General features: G+C 40.9%; 1 protein-coding gene across 1 annotated transcript in view; it reads right to left on the bottom strand.

The window, feature by feature from the left end:
• LOC142662598 (circularly permutated Ras protein 1-like) overlaps positions 1 to 18232 on the bottom strand; it is a 32681-nt gene that overhangs the window by 6337 nt on the left and 8112 nt on the right. Inside the window, exons 8-19 of the mRNA XM_075840810.1 lie at positions 15372 to 15434; positions 14316 to 14441; positions 13647 to 13724; positions 13162 to 13244; positions 10899 to 11084; positions 10599 to 10652; positions 7911 to 8000; positions 6350 to 6501; positions 6126 to 6207; positions 4055 to 4182; positions 3320 to 3404; positions 2681 to 2787 (exon numbers count right to left, since the gene is read on the bottom strand). Coding sequence (XP_075696925.1) covers positions 2681 to 2787; positions 3320 to 3404; positions 4055 to 4182; positions 6126 to 6207; positions 6350 to 6501; positions 7911 to 8000; positions 10599 to 10652; positions 10899 to 11084; positions 13162 to 13244; positions 13647 to 13724; positions 14316 to 14441; positions 15372 to 15434 — 1234 coding nt within the window. The remainder of the gene's footprint in view (positions 1 to 2680; positions 2788 to 3319; positions 3405 to 4054; positions 4183 to 6125; positions 6208 to 6349; positions 6502 to 7910; positions 8001 to 10598; positions 10653 to 10898; positions 11085 to 13161; positions 13245 to 13646; positions 13725 to 14315; positions 14442 to 15371; positions 15435 to 18232) is intronic.

Here is an 18232-nt window from a genome sequence, read left to right as displayed (position 1 = left end):
GAGGCAAGAGTATGGGACAGTTTGTCCTTTTAAACAGTCCCGTGCGCATCTGTGTGACATCACATGCTCATGCACATGCAAGGGGGGGACATGGGTTTATGGTTCCCCCCATGGAATCTCATTACCTGGCAAGGGGGGGGGAGCAGTGAGAATGTGTCCACTGTCTTCTCCCTCTTCCCCCAGAGGCTGGAGAAACACCTTTCTGGGGGGACAAATATATATATATATATATATATATATATGTATGTATGTATCTACACTCACATGTACATAGATATAAATATATAAAACACTTCCCTCTACAATAAGTAACATCAATGAAGGAACAGAGACCACTAAATGGTAAAGGGCTGAGAGCATGGTGGCTCAGTGTTTAGCACTGGGGTCCTAAACCATCCAAGGACAATTACACCAAGAAAACTTCCCTTAAATGCTATAAACCATATTTTATATATACCGCCGACTGTATGACAATAGTTCCCATAATAGGACCAAACAACATCATTAACAGTATATATCAAGGAACCATAAAACCCTATGACGCATATTATTTCACCCACCATAAGCCATAATTACTGCTACAACACTGTCCAAACACCCCTAACACATCCAAGGACAATATCTGCATGGTTTGTATGTTCTCCCCGTGTTTGCATGGGTTTTCTCTGGGTACTCTGGTTTCATCTCACAAATATACTGATAGCTTAATTAAAATTGTCCATAATGTGTATTTATGGGAAATTAGATTGTGAGTCCCATTGGGGACAGAGAATGATGTGACTAATGACTATCCAAAACAGTGCTACAGAATCTGTTGGCACCATATAAGCAACAGGAAATAAATAATGGTTTTAAATTAGTTTATCTAAGAATCAACAGAAATTACCTTTAACTGAGCCCCTTGTGTTCCCCCCATCTACTAACCTACCTAAACCTGATGTCTCCATCTCAGTGTGTGGCACTATCATAACTCCTAAGCAGCACGCCCGCTGTCTTGGGGTTATTTTTGACTCTGATCTTATCTTTATTCCTCATATTCAATCACTTACACGCTCCTGTCACCTGCACCGAAAAAACATCTCTAGAATCTAATATTTTCTTACTGTGGAAACAGCCAAAACTCTCATTGTCGCTCTGATTCACTCTCGTCTTGACTGCTGCAACTCATTATTAGTCGGTCTTCCACTCACTAAACTCTCCCCTCTCCAATCTATCCTCAATGCAGCAGCCAGGCTCATTTTCCTAAACAACTGCTACACCAACGCCTCTACCCTGTGCCAGTCACTGCATTATTTGCCTATTCCCTTTAGAATACAATTTAAACTTATTACTCTCACCCACAAAGCTCTCCCCAGTGCTGCACCTCCTTACTTCTCCTCCCTCATCTCTATCTACCACCCTACTCGCGCTCTACGTTCAGCCAACGACCTTCGATTAACATCCTCCATAATCTGAACCTCCCACTCCCGTCTCCAAGATTTTTCTCGTGCTGCCCCAGTCCTCCGGAAAGCGCTACCCCGAACAATCAGATTAATTCCCAATATCCACAGTTTTAAGCCTGCCCTAAAAAACACATCTTTTCAAATAGGTCTATAACATTTCCTAATATTACTCCTCTCCTTTACCCCCCTCCACCGCCAACTACATTAGTACTCAGAACCAGATCTCTTCATGCAATAGTATCCCTCAAACTCCTTGCACCCTCATGCACTTCATATATGTCACACACAGATACTGGTTGATTTGCTTATGCAGCTTTATGTGTACTACCCTGTTTTTAAAAAAGATGGCTGGACCATTGTACAAAACAAGCAATTTTAACATTTTGTGTCACCCCTATTTCTGCATAGATTGTAAGCTCTTGTGAGCAGGGCCCTCACTCATCTTATTTGAATTGGAAATTAGTTTTGTCACTATGTAATATCTAATTTTGACTGTACATGTTCCCTCTGAATTGTAAAGTGCTGCTGAACATGTTAGCGCTATATAAAATGACTATTATATTATTATTATTAATATTATTAATAATAATAATAATCATCATTAAATAACTAACGAAAAAACATTAAAATCAAATTCTTCAAAAAAGTTCTCCAGTTAATGTGAGCATAGAACTATTTAGATAGTTCTATGAACAATGTTACATGCTTATGCTACACCCTGTAGTGGTCTTTTCATGCTTCCAGATCTGAGAACCACCTGCATCGATAAAAGTAGGATGACAGGTCCTTCTGCAGAACATGCAGACCAGAATATCAGGGGTGCAAACAACACTGAATGGGCTGCAAATAAATTTAATTTGGGAACCTCTTTAAAAAATAATCAAATAAGAAGATATAACAAAACTGGTCCATATCATGTTACATTACATGTAACAAGAAATGTGTTGCCTAGATGAGAGGAAACTTTGTACAGAAATGGGATACCACCATGAGGAACTGAAGAACCTCTTAACCTCTGTAAATTAACTGGTAAATATGCAACATATTTCTTGCAACATGACACACATTAATAAGGACAGTAAGACTGGTCCATATTAATGTGTGTCATGTTACAAGAAATATGTTGCATATTTACCAGCTAATTTACATTTGGAATACAATTTGTACAGAAATGTGGTGCCGCCATGGGGACTAAATTAAGCCTACATTTTGTTAAGTTGTAAAAATTGTTAACTTACATTGTTTGAGGCAGAAAAACTTTCAATTTCACATCAGTAGCAATAATTTCTTCCTCTATGATTGACTGAAATTCATTAGCCAACTTCAAAGGATGTACAATATTTACCTAGCAGAGACAGAGTATAAGACATAAAGCCAGGTATTGTATAGGTTATGAGATTAATACTGCTGTACAAGTACATATTACTACTCTTTGAAATAAGGTGTGAAGCAAGTAAAATGCAACATACTTGTATACAGGAAGATTTTAAAGGGGTTGTCCACTAGCGGACAACTGATGTCCTGTCCACGAGATAGATCATCAGTATATCATCGGTGCGGTTTCCGACACCCAGAACCCGCACCGATCAGCTGCTCCAGCTACCTGCAGTTAACGGATGTCATTGCACAGTATGCAATGTACAGAGTGCAGCTCGGCTGCTATTCCGTGGCTGGAGCCATCTGCTTCCGTCATGGAAGCCGGGGGCCCGGAGGCAGCCGGAGCAGCTGATGGTGTGGTGTCTGGGTTGATAGGTCATCAGTTGTCTGTGCCTGGACAACCCCTTTAGTGGAAATTCTACAATGTATTTACGTTTTAACATATTTTACCATATCATTCCATAATGCCATGTGTACTAAAAAATGAATTAAAAATGTACCTTGCCTCCTGTTTTATCCGCTAGCTGTCCCAACTCGGGCAACCGGCAGTAAGTTCCCTCTATTGTCACCACAGAGACAACCACACTGAAAGACAGAACTCAAATTATGTACAGTCTAAAATCATCTGTGTTTACTTCCTCAACTCCAATGAGTATCAGTTCTTAAAGGGGTTTTCCCATCAGGGACATTTTTTGCTTATACACAGGATATGCCATAAATGTCTGATAGATGCGGGTCCCACACCAATCTCTAGAACGGGACCCCCTAAACCATGTTCTACCTTTCTCGTTTTTTCCGCTGCCACTTTGCTTCCGTAACTACCATTCACTTCTATTGGAGTCACAGAAACAGCGTAGCTCAGCGAGCTATGCTGTTTTCGGATTACATGGTTGGAAATGACAAAGGGACACATGTTATAGAGCAGGAGTAGGTGAGCAGGTTGATGTATATGTTTAGAGCAAAAGATTTAGTATAACCTGTAATGTGTTCATTTAAACCTCTGCTCATTCTGGGCTTAGGAGTCCAGTGAGCGGTCCTACACAGTGATTGACAGCCTCCCTTGTATGAATGTGAATGTAGAGACAGCTGTCAATCAGTGATTAGGACCACCCACTGCACTCCTAAGCCCAGAATAAGCAGGGTTTTAAATGTATAAATTACGAGTTATACTTGGTCTTTTACTACTACAATATGTTGATTTTCAATGACATTTTCAGTTGTTACACAAATCAAACCTGTGCTGAAGAGCCAAGTCTCCCAAATTACTGTAGTAAAGTTTGGAGGACTGGTAGGCATATTCCTCAGAGATGTCCTCCAGGTTGCCTAGGTCAGTGTTAGCTCTGCCATCTGTGCAAATAATCACCTAAAAGAAAACATGAACCACATGATAAAACCGAATGTTTAAAATAGTATGTAACTAGCCAGGGCTATTATATCAATCCAGCCACCCAGGTGAATGTGGCCCCAGCTCAATAGGAAAAGGTCTCGCAGCTCTGAGCGTTGATAAGTATGATTGTCCCATTGGAAAATGCTCCTGAGCTATTTTTGTTATTAATGAAGCATCATCCCTGTGAATAATATCCTTATTATATTATTATATTGTTACCATTGTTATAGCACAATACAGTGGCTTCATGTGCACAGGCATGGCTTCACAGTGCCAACTAGTGGAATAAATCAGTAATGTCAGAATATTACAGGTGATAATGACAGTAATGTTCTGGGGTGCTTTAAACTCCTTCTGCTATACAGATGAATTGGTAGGCTGGATGGCGCAGAAGAGCTCCGTCTGCCCTAAATCACCATTGCAGAGAGAGCTTCAACTTGAGTATAGCCGGTGACTCACCGAGCTCACCCTATGCTGAACCTCTCAGATGCCCAATGAGTTTGAATGGATGCTTTGAAACAATGAAAGTATAACGAAGGATAAAAAGGTTATTCAATTGGTACACCATGGTCTGATCAGCTGAATGACAACATTTAGACATGACAGGACCATCCTCAAAATGAATATCTTGAGTACATCCAGATATCATAACAAGCTTAGGTTCATTCAGCGGTATAACTTGAAGCTTCTCGGCCCGAATACAAAATCTGTCAGAGGGCCCCTCCGTACCATGTGTCATTTATAATACTGGTTTCTTCTTATTTGGCAGATGGGACGCTGAGCCCTCATAGGCAGTGGCGTAACGACCGCCGTAGCGGCTGCTACGGGGCCCGCGGCATGAGGGGGCCCGTGTCGCCCGCCGGCACGGGCCCCCACCATGGCCGGAGGCTCCGCTAGCAGCCGCTACGGCGCGACGCCACTGAACACTACGGCAGAGCAGGGAGGTATCTCCCCGCTCTGCCATTAAACAAAAGACATGTATCCCCTCTCCACAAGACATGTATCCCCTCTCCACAGGATATACACAGGATAGGGGATACATGTGTGATCGCTAGCAGCGATAGGGAGAACGGGGGACTGAAAGTCCCCTGAAGTTCTCCATCACAAACCTCGGACTTCCGGGGTCTGTGTCGGCAGCTCCGTAGAAATGAATGGAGCGCCGATCGCACTTGTGCGCATGCGTGACCAGCGCTCCTTTCATTTTTATTGAGCTGCGCAGACGCCGGAAGTCAGAGGTTAGTCATGGTGAACATTGGGGGACTTTCGGTCCCCCGTTCTCCCTATCGCTGCCAGCGATCACACATGTATCCCCTATCCTGTGGATAGGGGATGCATGGCGTTACCTACAGGGGGGGACTCTGCATGGCGTTACCTACAGGGGGGGGACTCTGCATGGCGTTACCTACAGGGGGGGACTCTGCATGGCGTTACCTACAGGGGGGGGGGACTGCATGGCGTTACCTACAGGGGGGACTCTGTATGGCGTTACCTACAGGGGGGGGACTCTGTATGGCGTTACCTACAGGGGGGGGACTCTGTATGGCGTTACCTACAGGGGGGGGACTCTGCATGGCATTACCTACAGTGGGGGGGACTCTGCATGGCGTTTCCTACAGGGAGGGCTGTATGGCGTTATCTACAGGGGGGCTGTATGGCGTTATCTACAGGGGGGCTGTATGGCGTTATCTACATGGGGGGCTGTAAAAAAGGCACTATCTACAAGGGGGGGGGGGTTGTGTGACACCCAGGGGAGGGGGGGCCCCAGTCAAAAGTTTGCTGTGGGGCCCAGTCTTTCCTAGTTACGCCCCTGCTCATAGGTATCAGGGGTCAGGTGGATCTTCTACGTCTGCACCCCCTTTTACTACGCCCCTGGGTTCATTCATGGCAGCCTATTATTTTGTAAACTACCACTCACTTGCCTTGGATCCTGGACACTTGGAAGCCATCGCTATTGAAACCAGAGCTGCAGGCCCCAGTGCTGTAGCTCCCTGTTCTTCTAGGCTGTAATAAAAAATGAAATATCAAATTCAATTATTTTTATATTTACAAGGCATGGCATTGGAAAAAAAAAACACGTATCCCAGATCAGATCATACTACAAGTCATAATAAGGTAAAACAGGAAGGAGAACAGTGCACATTACCATTCAATCTCTCCTTTAAGGACATGCAGAGTCTCTATTAGCGGAAGCGGCACGGGTTGGTCTTTACCCTGTGATTTCAGATAATCAGGATCTAAGAGCTCTGCATCCTCTAGCACCAGTGGCTGTTTAGTGCCATCACCATAAAGCTTCACCTGAATACAAACCAAAGACATGAACATAAAAAAATCATTCACAGAAACTAAAGTGTTTTTTTAGGGTTTTTTAATCGGGGAAAGTCCATACAAAATATAATTTAAATTTGTAATGGAACCAGTATATAGTGCTTATGGCATCAGATATATGCATTTTAAACAAAGGACATCTGAAAGAGGACTTTAAAGAGTTAAACAAGTGGCTGGATATGGTGACCACTAGACAGTTCTGAGGATTACTCACGTCATTGGTCAGTAAGTGCCTTGTGAGGACTTCTCTTCCTAGTTCTCAGCAAATCAGCAATGCCAAGAGGGTCTGTATGAATGCCGATTGGTCAAGAGCAGGAAGAGAAGCAGGGAATCCCTCCCACTGCTCTGTCTACCAGTTTAATAGTTGGGGTAGGCTTAAACGGGATCTTCGCTTTGATGACAACTGTAGAATATATACGCCACTTCTACATATGGTAACGCATTCCTACTTAGCTACAAATACATCCGGAATATCTCATGATGTTATCTACATCCTGTCTATGTGATGGGGATGTTATTCTATTCAATAGATCCTTTCATACAGAAATGAAACATTGGGGGATGTAATATCTTGCATATACAACTGAAAACATATCTCTTAAATAGTTTAATGCAGCTATTTTCTTAATGAATATACATTTTATATGTATTAGTCTCACAGGACAATCCCTACTTGTTAGAAGGATCCCTTGACAATAAGTTGATCACAAAATGTCCCCTTGCTGGGACCCCCAGCAATCAGCTGTTATTTGTGAGGAAACCTGACAATACGTGTTTGATTTTCCTGCAGCGCCACCACAGCGGAAATTAGGCATTACACAGTTGCCATTGAAATTAATGGGCTGTATGTATAATGCAGGATAGGACAGGAACTCCAGGACGAGATACGCTCTTTGTATAACCGCTCTCCACCCTGGCCAAGAGATAAGGATCCTGAATCATATTAGCTCAGGATTTTCTAATAGGGTATATGAAAATGGGTTTTCTAAACTGGAAACCCCGTTTAAATATGACCGATCAGCTCTCCTGACATGTTAATTTTAGTAAATACTTGTATTCCACGAGAAATAACATGCGAACTTTGAGTGTGCCACTCTTCTGTTATTCCTCCTGGAAATGTATGAATACAATGACAACTGGGTGCTACCTTTCCTATTGTCAATGGGATGATTTCCAACACAGTCTGACACTGTCCAATCAGTGCTGACAGTATCAGAGAGTGTAGGGGTCACCCTCTGTTGACAAAGGAAATGGTAACGACCAGTTGTCAATTTATTCATATATTTCCAGGAGGAACAGCAGAGGAACCACACAATGCAAAGTCTATAGTTGACATTACTTTACAATTGGAGTTTTGCACATACATATGATATTGTTACCTGGTCACTGAAGGTTACAAGTGCTACTCTCTTGTTAGAATACTGCTTATGAAGAAAGTCCAGAGTTTGATTCAATGCCGATTTTACAGCCTGAAAGTAAACAGAGTGAAATACACCTTACTACATGATTATATCGGAGCTTAGTTAAAAATTAATCTAGACTCAAGTAACATGGTTATTTTAATGGTTGGACAAATTTAATTAAATAATAATTTGTCAACGGCCTAATAAAGATGTGTGTTCTCTAGGATTAAAGGGGTTTTCCCATGAGAGACATTGATGACATATCCAGAGGATATGTCGTAAACGTCAGATAGATGCGGGTCCCACCTCTGGAACCCGCACCTATCTCAAGAACAGGGCACCCTAAACTCTGTTCTGCTGCTCTGTGTTGTGGGTGAACCAGGTGAATTCCGACCATGAATTAGAAAACAGCGTAGCTCGCTGATCTACGCCGTTTCCGTACGTCCCATAGAACTGAATGTCAGTTACGGAAACAGCGTAGCTCGCATGCTACACTGCTTCCGTAACTGCTATTCACTACTGTGGGAGTTACGGAAACAGCGTAGCTCAGCGAGCTATGCTGTCTTCGTAACTCCCGACCATATAGTCATATAAACCCGCATCTATCTGACATTTATGACATGTCCTGTGAATATGTCATACATGTCTCTGATGGGAAACCCCTTTAAAGAGGCTCTGTCACCAGATTTTGCAGCCCCTATCTGCTATTGCAGCAGATAGGCGCTGCAATGTAGATTACAGTAACGTTTTTATTTTTAAAAAACGAGCATTTTTGGCCAAGTTATGACCATTTTCGTATTTATGCAAATGAGGCTTGCAAAAGTCCAAGTGGGCGTGTTGAAAAGTAAAAGTCCAAGTGGGCGTGTATTATGTGCGTACATCGGGGCGTGTTTACTACTTTTACTAGCTGGGCGTTGTGTATAGAAGTGTCATCCACTTCTCTTCACAACGCCCAGCTTCTGGCAGTGCAGCACTGTGACGTCACTCACAGGTCCTGCATCGTGTCGGCACCAGAGGCTACAGATGATTCTGCAGCAGCATCGGCGTTTGCAGGTAAGTCGATGTAGCTACTTACCTGCAAATGCTGATGCTGCTGCAGAATCAACTGTAGCCTCTGGTGCCGATGTGGCCGTCACGATGCAGGACCTGTGAGTGACGTCACAGATCTGCACTGCCAGAAGCTGGGCGTTGTGAAGAGAAGTGGATGACACTTCTATACACAACGCCCAGCTAGTAATAGTAGTAAACACGCCCCGATGTACGCACATAATACACGCCCAGTTGTACTTGTACTTTTAAACACGCCCAGTTGTACTTTTGCAAGCCTCATTTGCATAAATACGAAAATGGTCATAACTTGGCCAAAAATGCTCGTTTTTTAAAAATAAAAACGTTACTGTAATCTACATTGCAGCGCCTATCTGCTGCAATAGCAGATAGGGGCTGCAAAATCTGGTGACAGAGCCTCTTTAAGTCAGAGCAGTATTTACATAGCACCATAGGAAATGTTACAATAGCGAATTTACTGTCAATAGCAGTTGCCACCAGGCCAACTCAACGTCTATGGCAAGAGGTATTTTACCACCCTGGCATTACGTGAGGGATATGACTAAAGCTTTGGTCACTTCTGAATTGGAGGGTCTGTTTGGCACCTCTTCAGTTCTGTTAAATCTCACAGGAAGAATGGCGCTATTTTTCCTGTCAAAGCACCAGACACCATCACGGAACCATGCAAAAAAACAAAGTTGGTCAGCACCTCCTAAAAAGTAAAATAATTATATAGGGGCAGGTCTGTTGTGACTGCAATGCAAAGCAAACAAACGCAAGCATACAGCAGCACTCTGCAGGTGCTAAGATATACGCACACATTGAATATATGGGGTATTTCATATTGCATTACTGCTATATTAACTATATTTATAAATATATAAGTATTCATTTACCCGACAGAACTAGACGGACCACATTGTAAGTCAATGGGGTTCGTTGGGCGCCGTTGGTATCCATTTATACTAATAAATCATCTAGGCCTTTCTTGAAGCTATCAACTGTTTCTGATAAAACCAGTTCCTTAGGCTTAGACTATTCCACAGATTCACTGCTCTAAATATAGAAGGCTTGTCGTCTCTGGAGATTGCACCTCTTCAGCCCGGAGGGAGATTCTTGTCTTTTGAGTGAACTTCACATTGAAAAGCTGTTTATTGTGTTTCTTGTACAGGCTATATATATCCATGTACCTATATATTAGGCCATGTGCTCGTTATCAGGGGATGAATCAGTTCCTCAGCTTGTATATATACCATAGAACAAAATAACAGCACCAGGACTTCAGAGTAGATGAAATAGGGTGGATTTATTCACCTCAAGTGAGCGACGTTTCGGTTAGTCTCAGAACCTATCTCAAGCTACTAGCTACTAGTATATATATATATATATACACACACAAATTTGTCGAAACCACCCACTCCCCACCCCCTCCCGCAGCTTCCTTCTCTTCTCAGACTAAAAAAAAATAGAATTCTTTTAATTCTTTCCTCATAAGTAAGATTCCAGGGCAGAGATTTCTGTAATTAGCCAATATATTCTTTAAACGAGACCAAAAGAGGCACTCCCATGTAATATATATATTATAATAAAGTATAGATTGTGTATATTGTTGTTTACCTCCATTCTTGTTTTGTAGACTACATTATAATCATTGCTCTGGTCTTGTGTCACCTGCAATAGAATGTGAAATATGTTTTCCAGCATAATAAAAGCACTTTAAGAAATGTACTGAAGTTGTTTGATGTACAATATACTGCCTGTCCATGCTACACAGACTAGTTTAACACAAGAAACCGGCAGCTTCAAGATAAAACCATGCAAGAGAAGGACGAAAAAGTACCGGAGTAAGAAAGCTGTTGCGGAGGGACATTGTCAATGGTAACCAGCTGTAGATAAATATGGACACTGACTCCTCACCTCTGTGGTCACACTCATGCTCCCTGATATATCAATGCAGAATATTATCATGGTTTGCTCAGCAAATGAGTATTCGCTCTCAGGCTGGGCGTCTTGAGCGTAAATTTCATCCCCCTCTTCTCTTATCTCAAATCTGTTATCATCGGACAAGGGATTTTCAGCAGTACAGAAAACACAAGTCCATGCCTGAAGGAAATACAATAAATGCATTAAAAATGTACTAAAGTGCCATAGGGTGAAAGTTATCAGAAGGTGCAAAACTCACATTACAAGGTAAGTGAGGCAATTGTATAATTTCCCCTGACATTTTGTTATTATGACTAGTTCATCTTTGCAGCTAGTTTACGTTTTAGCCATGCTCATGTGATCTACACACTCTATAAAAAGGGATAGGTGGGGTAAAGAACCAGCTCAGTGTACAATGCAGGATAAAGCGGAAGAGGGGCGCACTTTCACACTTTAGGAGGAGATTTTTTTCCTGATGTAGGATGCATCAATTTACAAGACAAGTAAAACTTTATAGGCTTGATAGGATATTTTTCTTCTTTATACCACCTCATGGTTGCTTTACTTGTACACCAGTATTTTCTCCCAAAATATGGGGCATACCTTTAAATGGAAATTTAAATTTCCATTCGCATTTTATGACTTATGACTTACGCATATCTCTTTTTCTAGACCGTTTTAAAAACTGTTGACGTTGGTGCATACCATGTACATTTTTTGCCATATTTTGCTTTGTAAATCTCAAAGGCTTACAGCAATCAGAGACAATGCCTTTTAGAATGCAGCCCCAGTGGGGATCAGCTTCTGGCACCCCCAAAAATCAGCTGATTTTGCTGTGAGAACCCTTGTCTGACTTAGTCGGCCACTGCAAGGGAAATGTAATATTACATGGTGGGCATTTAGATCTTACAATGCAGCTCCCTGGCCTGGCTCATAGATGGGGTACTTAGCAGGGGACCCCTTCTACGACGACAATATGTCCTGGTACGACAATCCCTTTACTGAACTGGAGTGGTTGCTGAGGAAGGCGAACAGGTTAATTAGGGAATGGGTTTTAAAAGAAAGACTCAGGGGCTATCTAATAACTATCTACAAAAATTGTCAATGGACAGTACAGAGATCTCTCTAATGATCTGTTTATACCTATGCCTGTAACTATAACAAGGGGGCACCCTCTACAGATAGAAGATTACTACACAAACAAAGAAGGGGATTCTTTACTGTAAGAGCAGTGACACTAGGGAACTCTCTGCCAGAGGATGTTGTGATGGTTGAATAATTAAAAGAGTTCATTAGGAGTCTGGACGGCTTTCTTGAAAGTTATAATATCACAAATTATGAGGACTAGATTATTAGAGATGGGTCGTTGATCCAGGGATTTATACTGATTGCCATATTTGGAGTTAGAAATAATATTTTCCTCTTAAAATCAGGCAATTAACAACTGTCTCATTGGATTCCTCTGGATTAACACGGCAGGATAATAGGTTGAGCTTGATAGACTTTTTTCAATCTTGCTAACTATGTTACTGGACAATTCATCTCCATATGCTGTGGTACTGATGAGCAAAGGCAGGTCCTGAGGGGGGGGGGGTGCTGACAAAGGAACAAAAAGAGAGAATCCCTGTGTCCTAATAGCAAATAACCCTAAAATATTTTTTTTTCTGTCTTGATTTTCAGGATTAAATGACAATTTACCTATCAGAATAATGGACCAGAAAGTAATATTTGGTTATTTCATTATGCTAATCTTACCTAAAACCATATTTTTCGTTTTGTTTTGACAGGGTGCCTTAATACTGAAGGTATTTTAAACCTTAATGACCAAGCAATTTTTGAAGATTTTCCATCGTCGCATTCAAAGAGCTATAACTTTTTTATATTTCCATCGACATAGCTGTATAAGGACTTCTTTTTTTTTTTGCAGGACATGTATTTTTAATAGCACCATTTTGGGCTGCATATAATTTATTGATTAACTTTTTATTAACTTAGGTTTTTTATGTTTTACTACTTTTATACACAGTAAAAACACTTTTTTTTCAAAATTATTTGTTTTTGTGTCTCCATATTTTAAAGGGGTTGTGCAGATGCTATCAATGAAGAACTGCAAGGTAAAAAGAAGCTGCAGCATTGCTTTCAATAGATGCTACCAATCCTCAAGAACCAGAATTTATTTGTTACGTATCTGTTTGGGACGCAACAATACAAACCAGACAACTGCATATGTTTGATGTTTTTGTGTACGGTCACTTACCTTGGTATCATCTACATAGTTGAGCTTCGAGCAGGCAGCAGAGCAGCCGCTGCACAGTAATGGGGGTACTTGGATATGAGTATCTAAGGAATAAAAACATGATTTTTAGCACATATTACTACTAGGAAATGATCCACCCCGTCAGTACGTAGACATGTAAGTGCTGAGACTTATCTCAGACATTGAGGCCATAAGGTTAATTACAACTGACAAATAAAGGAGGGCCGTTTTCAGGTGGATTTGGGCCCTGGCAACTGAGCCACTGTGGTTTTTTGTCTAACCCAACCTCGGCTTGAGAAATGTAGAGCATGTATGCCCAGGGTTGTCTGCAGAGAAGTGGTATGACGTTTGTGATGGTCTTCTCAGGTATGTGAGTGTTCCTGTGTGGAAGACTACTCCTGTATTATTTATGTTCAATTTTATATATCATATCATGTACCATCCATGTCTAAAACTTCATAGTATAAATATTTCTGTCCTCTTACCAGAGTCCTCGATCATCTTTCCAATGTTCAGAAGCAGTATGTTGCAGTTGGCTGGCAATCGTTGTTCAATAGAAGGGACTACACATAATAAAGATATGTTAGAAAACCATCTCACCATCTCAACAGAATGAGCAAACCAAAAGTATTCTGAAGATAGATAGATAGATAGATAGATAGATAGATAGATAGATAGATAGATAGATAGATAGATAGATAGATAGACAGACAGACAGACAGAGCGATAGATAGATAGATAGATAGATAGATAGATAGATAGATAGATAGATAGATAGATAGATAGATAGATAGATAGATAGATAGATAGATAGATTAGATAGATAGAGCGATAGATAGAGCGATAGATAGATAGATAGGGCGATAGATAGATAGATAGATAGATAGATAGATAGATAGATAGATAGATAGATAGATAGATAGATAGGACAAATGCTTTTTTTGGCTGAATGGGCATATATTCCCACAGACACTCTCCAAAATCTTGTGGAAAGCCTTCCAAGAAGAGAGGGCTGTTATAGCTGATATTTGATCATACAGAATAATTTGTTAATCCAAACGATCAGGTCCCCATAATTCCCGATTATAGGATTTTTACTGTACAGATGACAAACACTAGAAAATATCAGTAATACGTAGGTGGTGTACGGTTACCAGGTGAAGTTGCCAGCGGACAGTCTGGAGGTTTAGCCGTCTGTACTTTCAGATCGCTGGGGAGTGTGGGCAGCACTGTCAAGTACTCATGGCCAAATGGTGCTATGGTTATACCCTGGGGCACATCTACGAACAAGAAAATGGTTGTAGAGATTAAACTATGAACAGCCCTCCCTGAAATCCATAAATCTGTACATATATAGTAATCATATTATTTTCCGTTTTTCTCTCCGTTCTGTAGGGTTTCTGTTTATCTGGCGGAATCTATAGCGTAGTCGACTACGTTATTGATTCCACCAAAAAAAACGGAAACCTTACGGAAAGGAGAGAAACAGAAACCATTAGCAACGGAAGCAGTACCATTGAAATCAATAGTAATGCAAACGGAAAGCTATGGTTTCTGTTTGGTTTCTGGTCATGGGTTTCCCTGACTGAAAGGTCTGACGGAACCCATGAATGGAACCCCGACGCAGATGTGAACGAAGCCTTACAGTTATGAACAGTTGATGTACACTTTTGATTTATTCACGTCTTTCATGAGTGTCATGTGGTCGGGTCTGGGCCACAAGTTGTATCATACTGGGGCAAAATTAGAACTTTTTAAAGAAAATATGAAATGTATGTGGTGGAATAAACAAAAACGACCACCGTGGTTTAAAAGCAGAAGAAACTATTATACAAGAAAAATTATAGGTATTTGTAGAAACTCAGTAAATGACATTTATTGATTGCTATAAACTTTTTTTTGTGACCTAACATTTTTATGGGGGAACATTTATGTGCTTGGATTGCAGAAAAATAATTCTCAGAATACCTTAAGGTTTGTAAATTTGTATTCTTAGTACTGTACATACATGGGGCACCTACTACCCTTTGCTGGATCATGCTTCCAAATTAAAAACTGCAGTATTTATAGTATAAAAATAATAGCACAGCCATTTGTTTTGTATATTTCTATATATAAGCATTTTATCAACTAAGCATATGTGAGTGTCAACTACGAGGCAATCATTTACATCTTTATCTGTGCTCTTTTTGGAAAGGTTTTCTTCTTACCAGTTGGTTTCAAATCTTCACAGGTTGCATAATCATATACGAGTGCTTCAGGCTTGAGTACAACTATAGAATTGGTAAATCTCGTATAAATGAATAGAACAAAAATTTACATATAGGTTTAGTGAGAATTGTAAAGGTAGTAGGAGAAATTGAAAACAAAAAGAAAAAGTAAAAAACCAAAGAAGCTTGAAGACTAGTAATAACTATATGAAGAGTGCCACATTTATATTACATATATGCAGCTGTCGGGACTATCAGTAAAGGGGGTTCCCAGCCAGTAAAAATGTATGGCCTATCCTCAGGATAGACCATCAATAGCTGATAGGTCAGGATCCGACTTTCGGGACCCCCACCAAACAGCTGTTTTGAAGGGGCTGCAGCGCTCGGACAAGTGCTGCTTCCCTTTAATTTTTTCTTGCTCACTGTGAATCGTGGACACACATTTAGTGGCAATTCACAGGTATTGCAGCCTTCTTACATTCACTTCAAGAGGCTCTGTCACCAGATTTTGCAACCCATATCTGCTATTGCAGCAGATCGGCGCTGCAATGTAGATTACAGTAACGTTTTTATTTTAAAAAAACGAGCATTTTTGGCCAAGTTATGACCATTTTTGTATTTATGCAAATGAGGCTTGAAAAAGTCCAAGTGGGCGTGTTTAAAGTAAAAGTCCAACTGGGCGTGTATTATGTGCGTACATCTGGGCGTGTTTACTACTTTTACTAGCTGGGCGTTCTGATGAGAAGTATCATCCACTTCTCTTCAGAACGCCCAGCTTCTGGCAGTGCAGACACAGAGCGTGTTCTCGAGAGATCACGCTGTGACGTCACTCACAGGTCCTGCATCGTGTCAGACGAGCGAGGACACATCGGCACCAGAGGCTACATTTGATTCTGCAGCAGCATCGGCGTTTGCAGGTAAGTCGATGATACTTCTCGTCAGAACGCCCAGCTAGTAAAAGTAGTAAAAACTGTAATCTTCATTGCAGCGCCTATCTGCTGCAATAGCAGATAGGGGTTGCAAAATCTGGTGACAGAGCCTCTTTCAATGGAAGAAAAGGCTGCAATACCTGTGTATCACCACCAAATGCGTATCCTGGGAAAAGGCCATCAATTTTTAGTGGCTGGAAAACCCCTTTAAAATGATAAGATTAGAAACTATAGAGCCGTGTTTTAAACCAATTCTTCATGAGCTGTGGCATGCCTCTCAAAGGCTATGTACACCTTTGGAAGCAATTTTTTTTTTATTAAATGAATGTATTTTGTATTTTTCTGCAACTTTAAAATTCACTTTTATAAAAAAAAAAAATATTAACTTTTTACAATACAGATTCTGTATCATTCTGTCTCAGCCAAATTTGTCAGTTGAGCTGAACTGACGACTCGGATGAGAGCGGGTTCTGCGTGTCTCTGACACATAGGATCCAGCTAATATCGATCACAAAATCATCCAGTTAATATCGCTCACATCTAAGTTTATAACTTAGATGTGAGCGATATTAGCTGGATGCTGTGTGTCAGAGACACACGGGATCCGCACTCAGCCGGGCAAATTTTTTTTAATAAAAGTTATATAGTTACATAGTTTGTACGGTTGAAAAAAGACACATGTCCATCAAGTTCAACCAAGGGATGGGAAAGGGGAAGTAAAAAATGTCTACACATAGGAGCTAATACTTTTTTGTTCTAGGAAATTATCTAACCCTTTTGTAAAGCCATCTACTGCCCCTGCTGTGACCAGCTCCTGCGGTAGGCTATTCCATAGATTCACAGTTCTCACAGTAAAGAAGGCTTGTCGCCCCTGCAGGTTGAACCTTTTTTTTCCAGACGGAGGGAGTGCCCCCTTGTTTTTTGAGGGGGTTTTACATAGAACAGGATTTCACCATATTTTTTGTATGTGCCATTCATATATTTATATCAATTAATCATGTCCCCCCTTAGTCGTCTTTTTTCAAGGCTAAATAGGTTTAATTCTTTCAATCTTTCCTCATAACTTAGATTCTCCATGCCCCTTATTAGTTTCGTTGCTCTTCTTTGTATTTTTTCTAACTCCAGGGCATCCTTTCTATGAACTGGAGCCCAGAACTGAACTGCATATTCCAGATGAGGCCTCACTAATGCTTTGTAAAGTGGTAATATTACATCCCTGTCCCGCGAGTCCATGCCTCTTTTAATACACGACAATATCTTGCTGGCCTTTGAAGAAGCTGATTGACATTGCATGCTGTTATTTAGTCTATGATCTACAAGTACACCCAGATCCTTCTCAACAAGTGACTCCCCCAGTGTAGCTCCCCCTAGGACATATGATGCATGCAGGTTGTTCGTACCCAGATGCATAACTTTACATTTATCTACATTAAACTTAATTTGCCAACTGGACGCCCAAACACTTAGTTTGTTTAAATCTGCCTGTAATTCATGAACATCTTCCATAGACTGAACAATACTACATAGCTTGGTGTGATCTGCAAAAATAGAAATAGTGATATTAATCCCATCCTCTATATCATTAATAAATAAGTTGAATAATAGTGGTCCCAGCACTGAACCCTGGGTACACCACTTATAACTGGGGACCATTCAGAGTAGGAATCATTGACCACAACTCTCTGGATACGGTACTTGAGCCAATTCTCAATCCAATTCCAAACGATACTTTCTAAACCTATAGTCCTTAATTTACCCATTAGACGTCTATGAGGGACAGTGTCAAATGCCTTTGCAAAGTCCAAAAACACTATATCCACAGCGACCCCTCTGTCTAGGCTTCTACTCACCTCTTCATAAAAACGTATCAGATACGTTTGACAACTTCTGTCCTTAGTAAAACCGTGCTGGCTGTCACTTATAATGCTATTT

This window comes from Rhinoderma darwinii, chromosome 10 (genome assembly GCF_050947455.1).
Source record: "Rhinoderma darwinii isolate aRhiDar2 chromosome 10, aRhiDar2.hap1, whole genome shotgun sequence".
Lineage (NCBI taxonomy): Eukaryota > Metazoa > Chordata > Amphibia > Anura > Rhinodermatidae > Rhinoderma > Rhinoderma darwinii.
The sequence above is the reverse complement of the archived record's forward strand: the minus strand, read 5'-3'. Positions and strand labels throughout refer to the sequence as shown.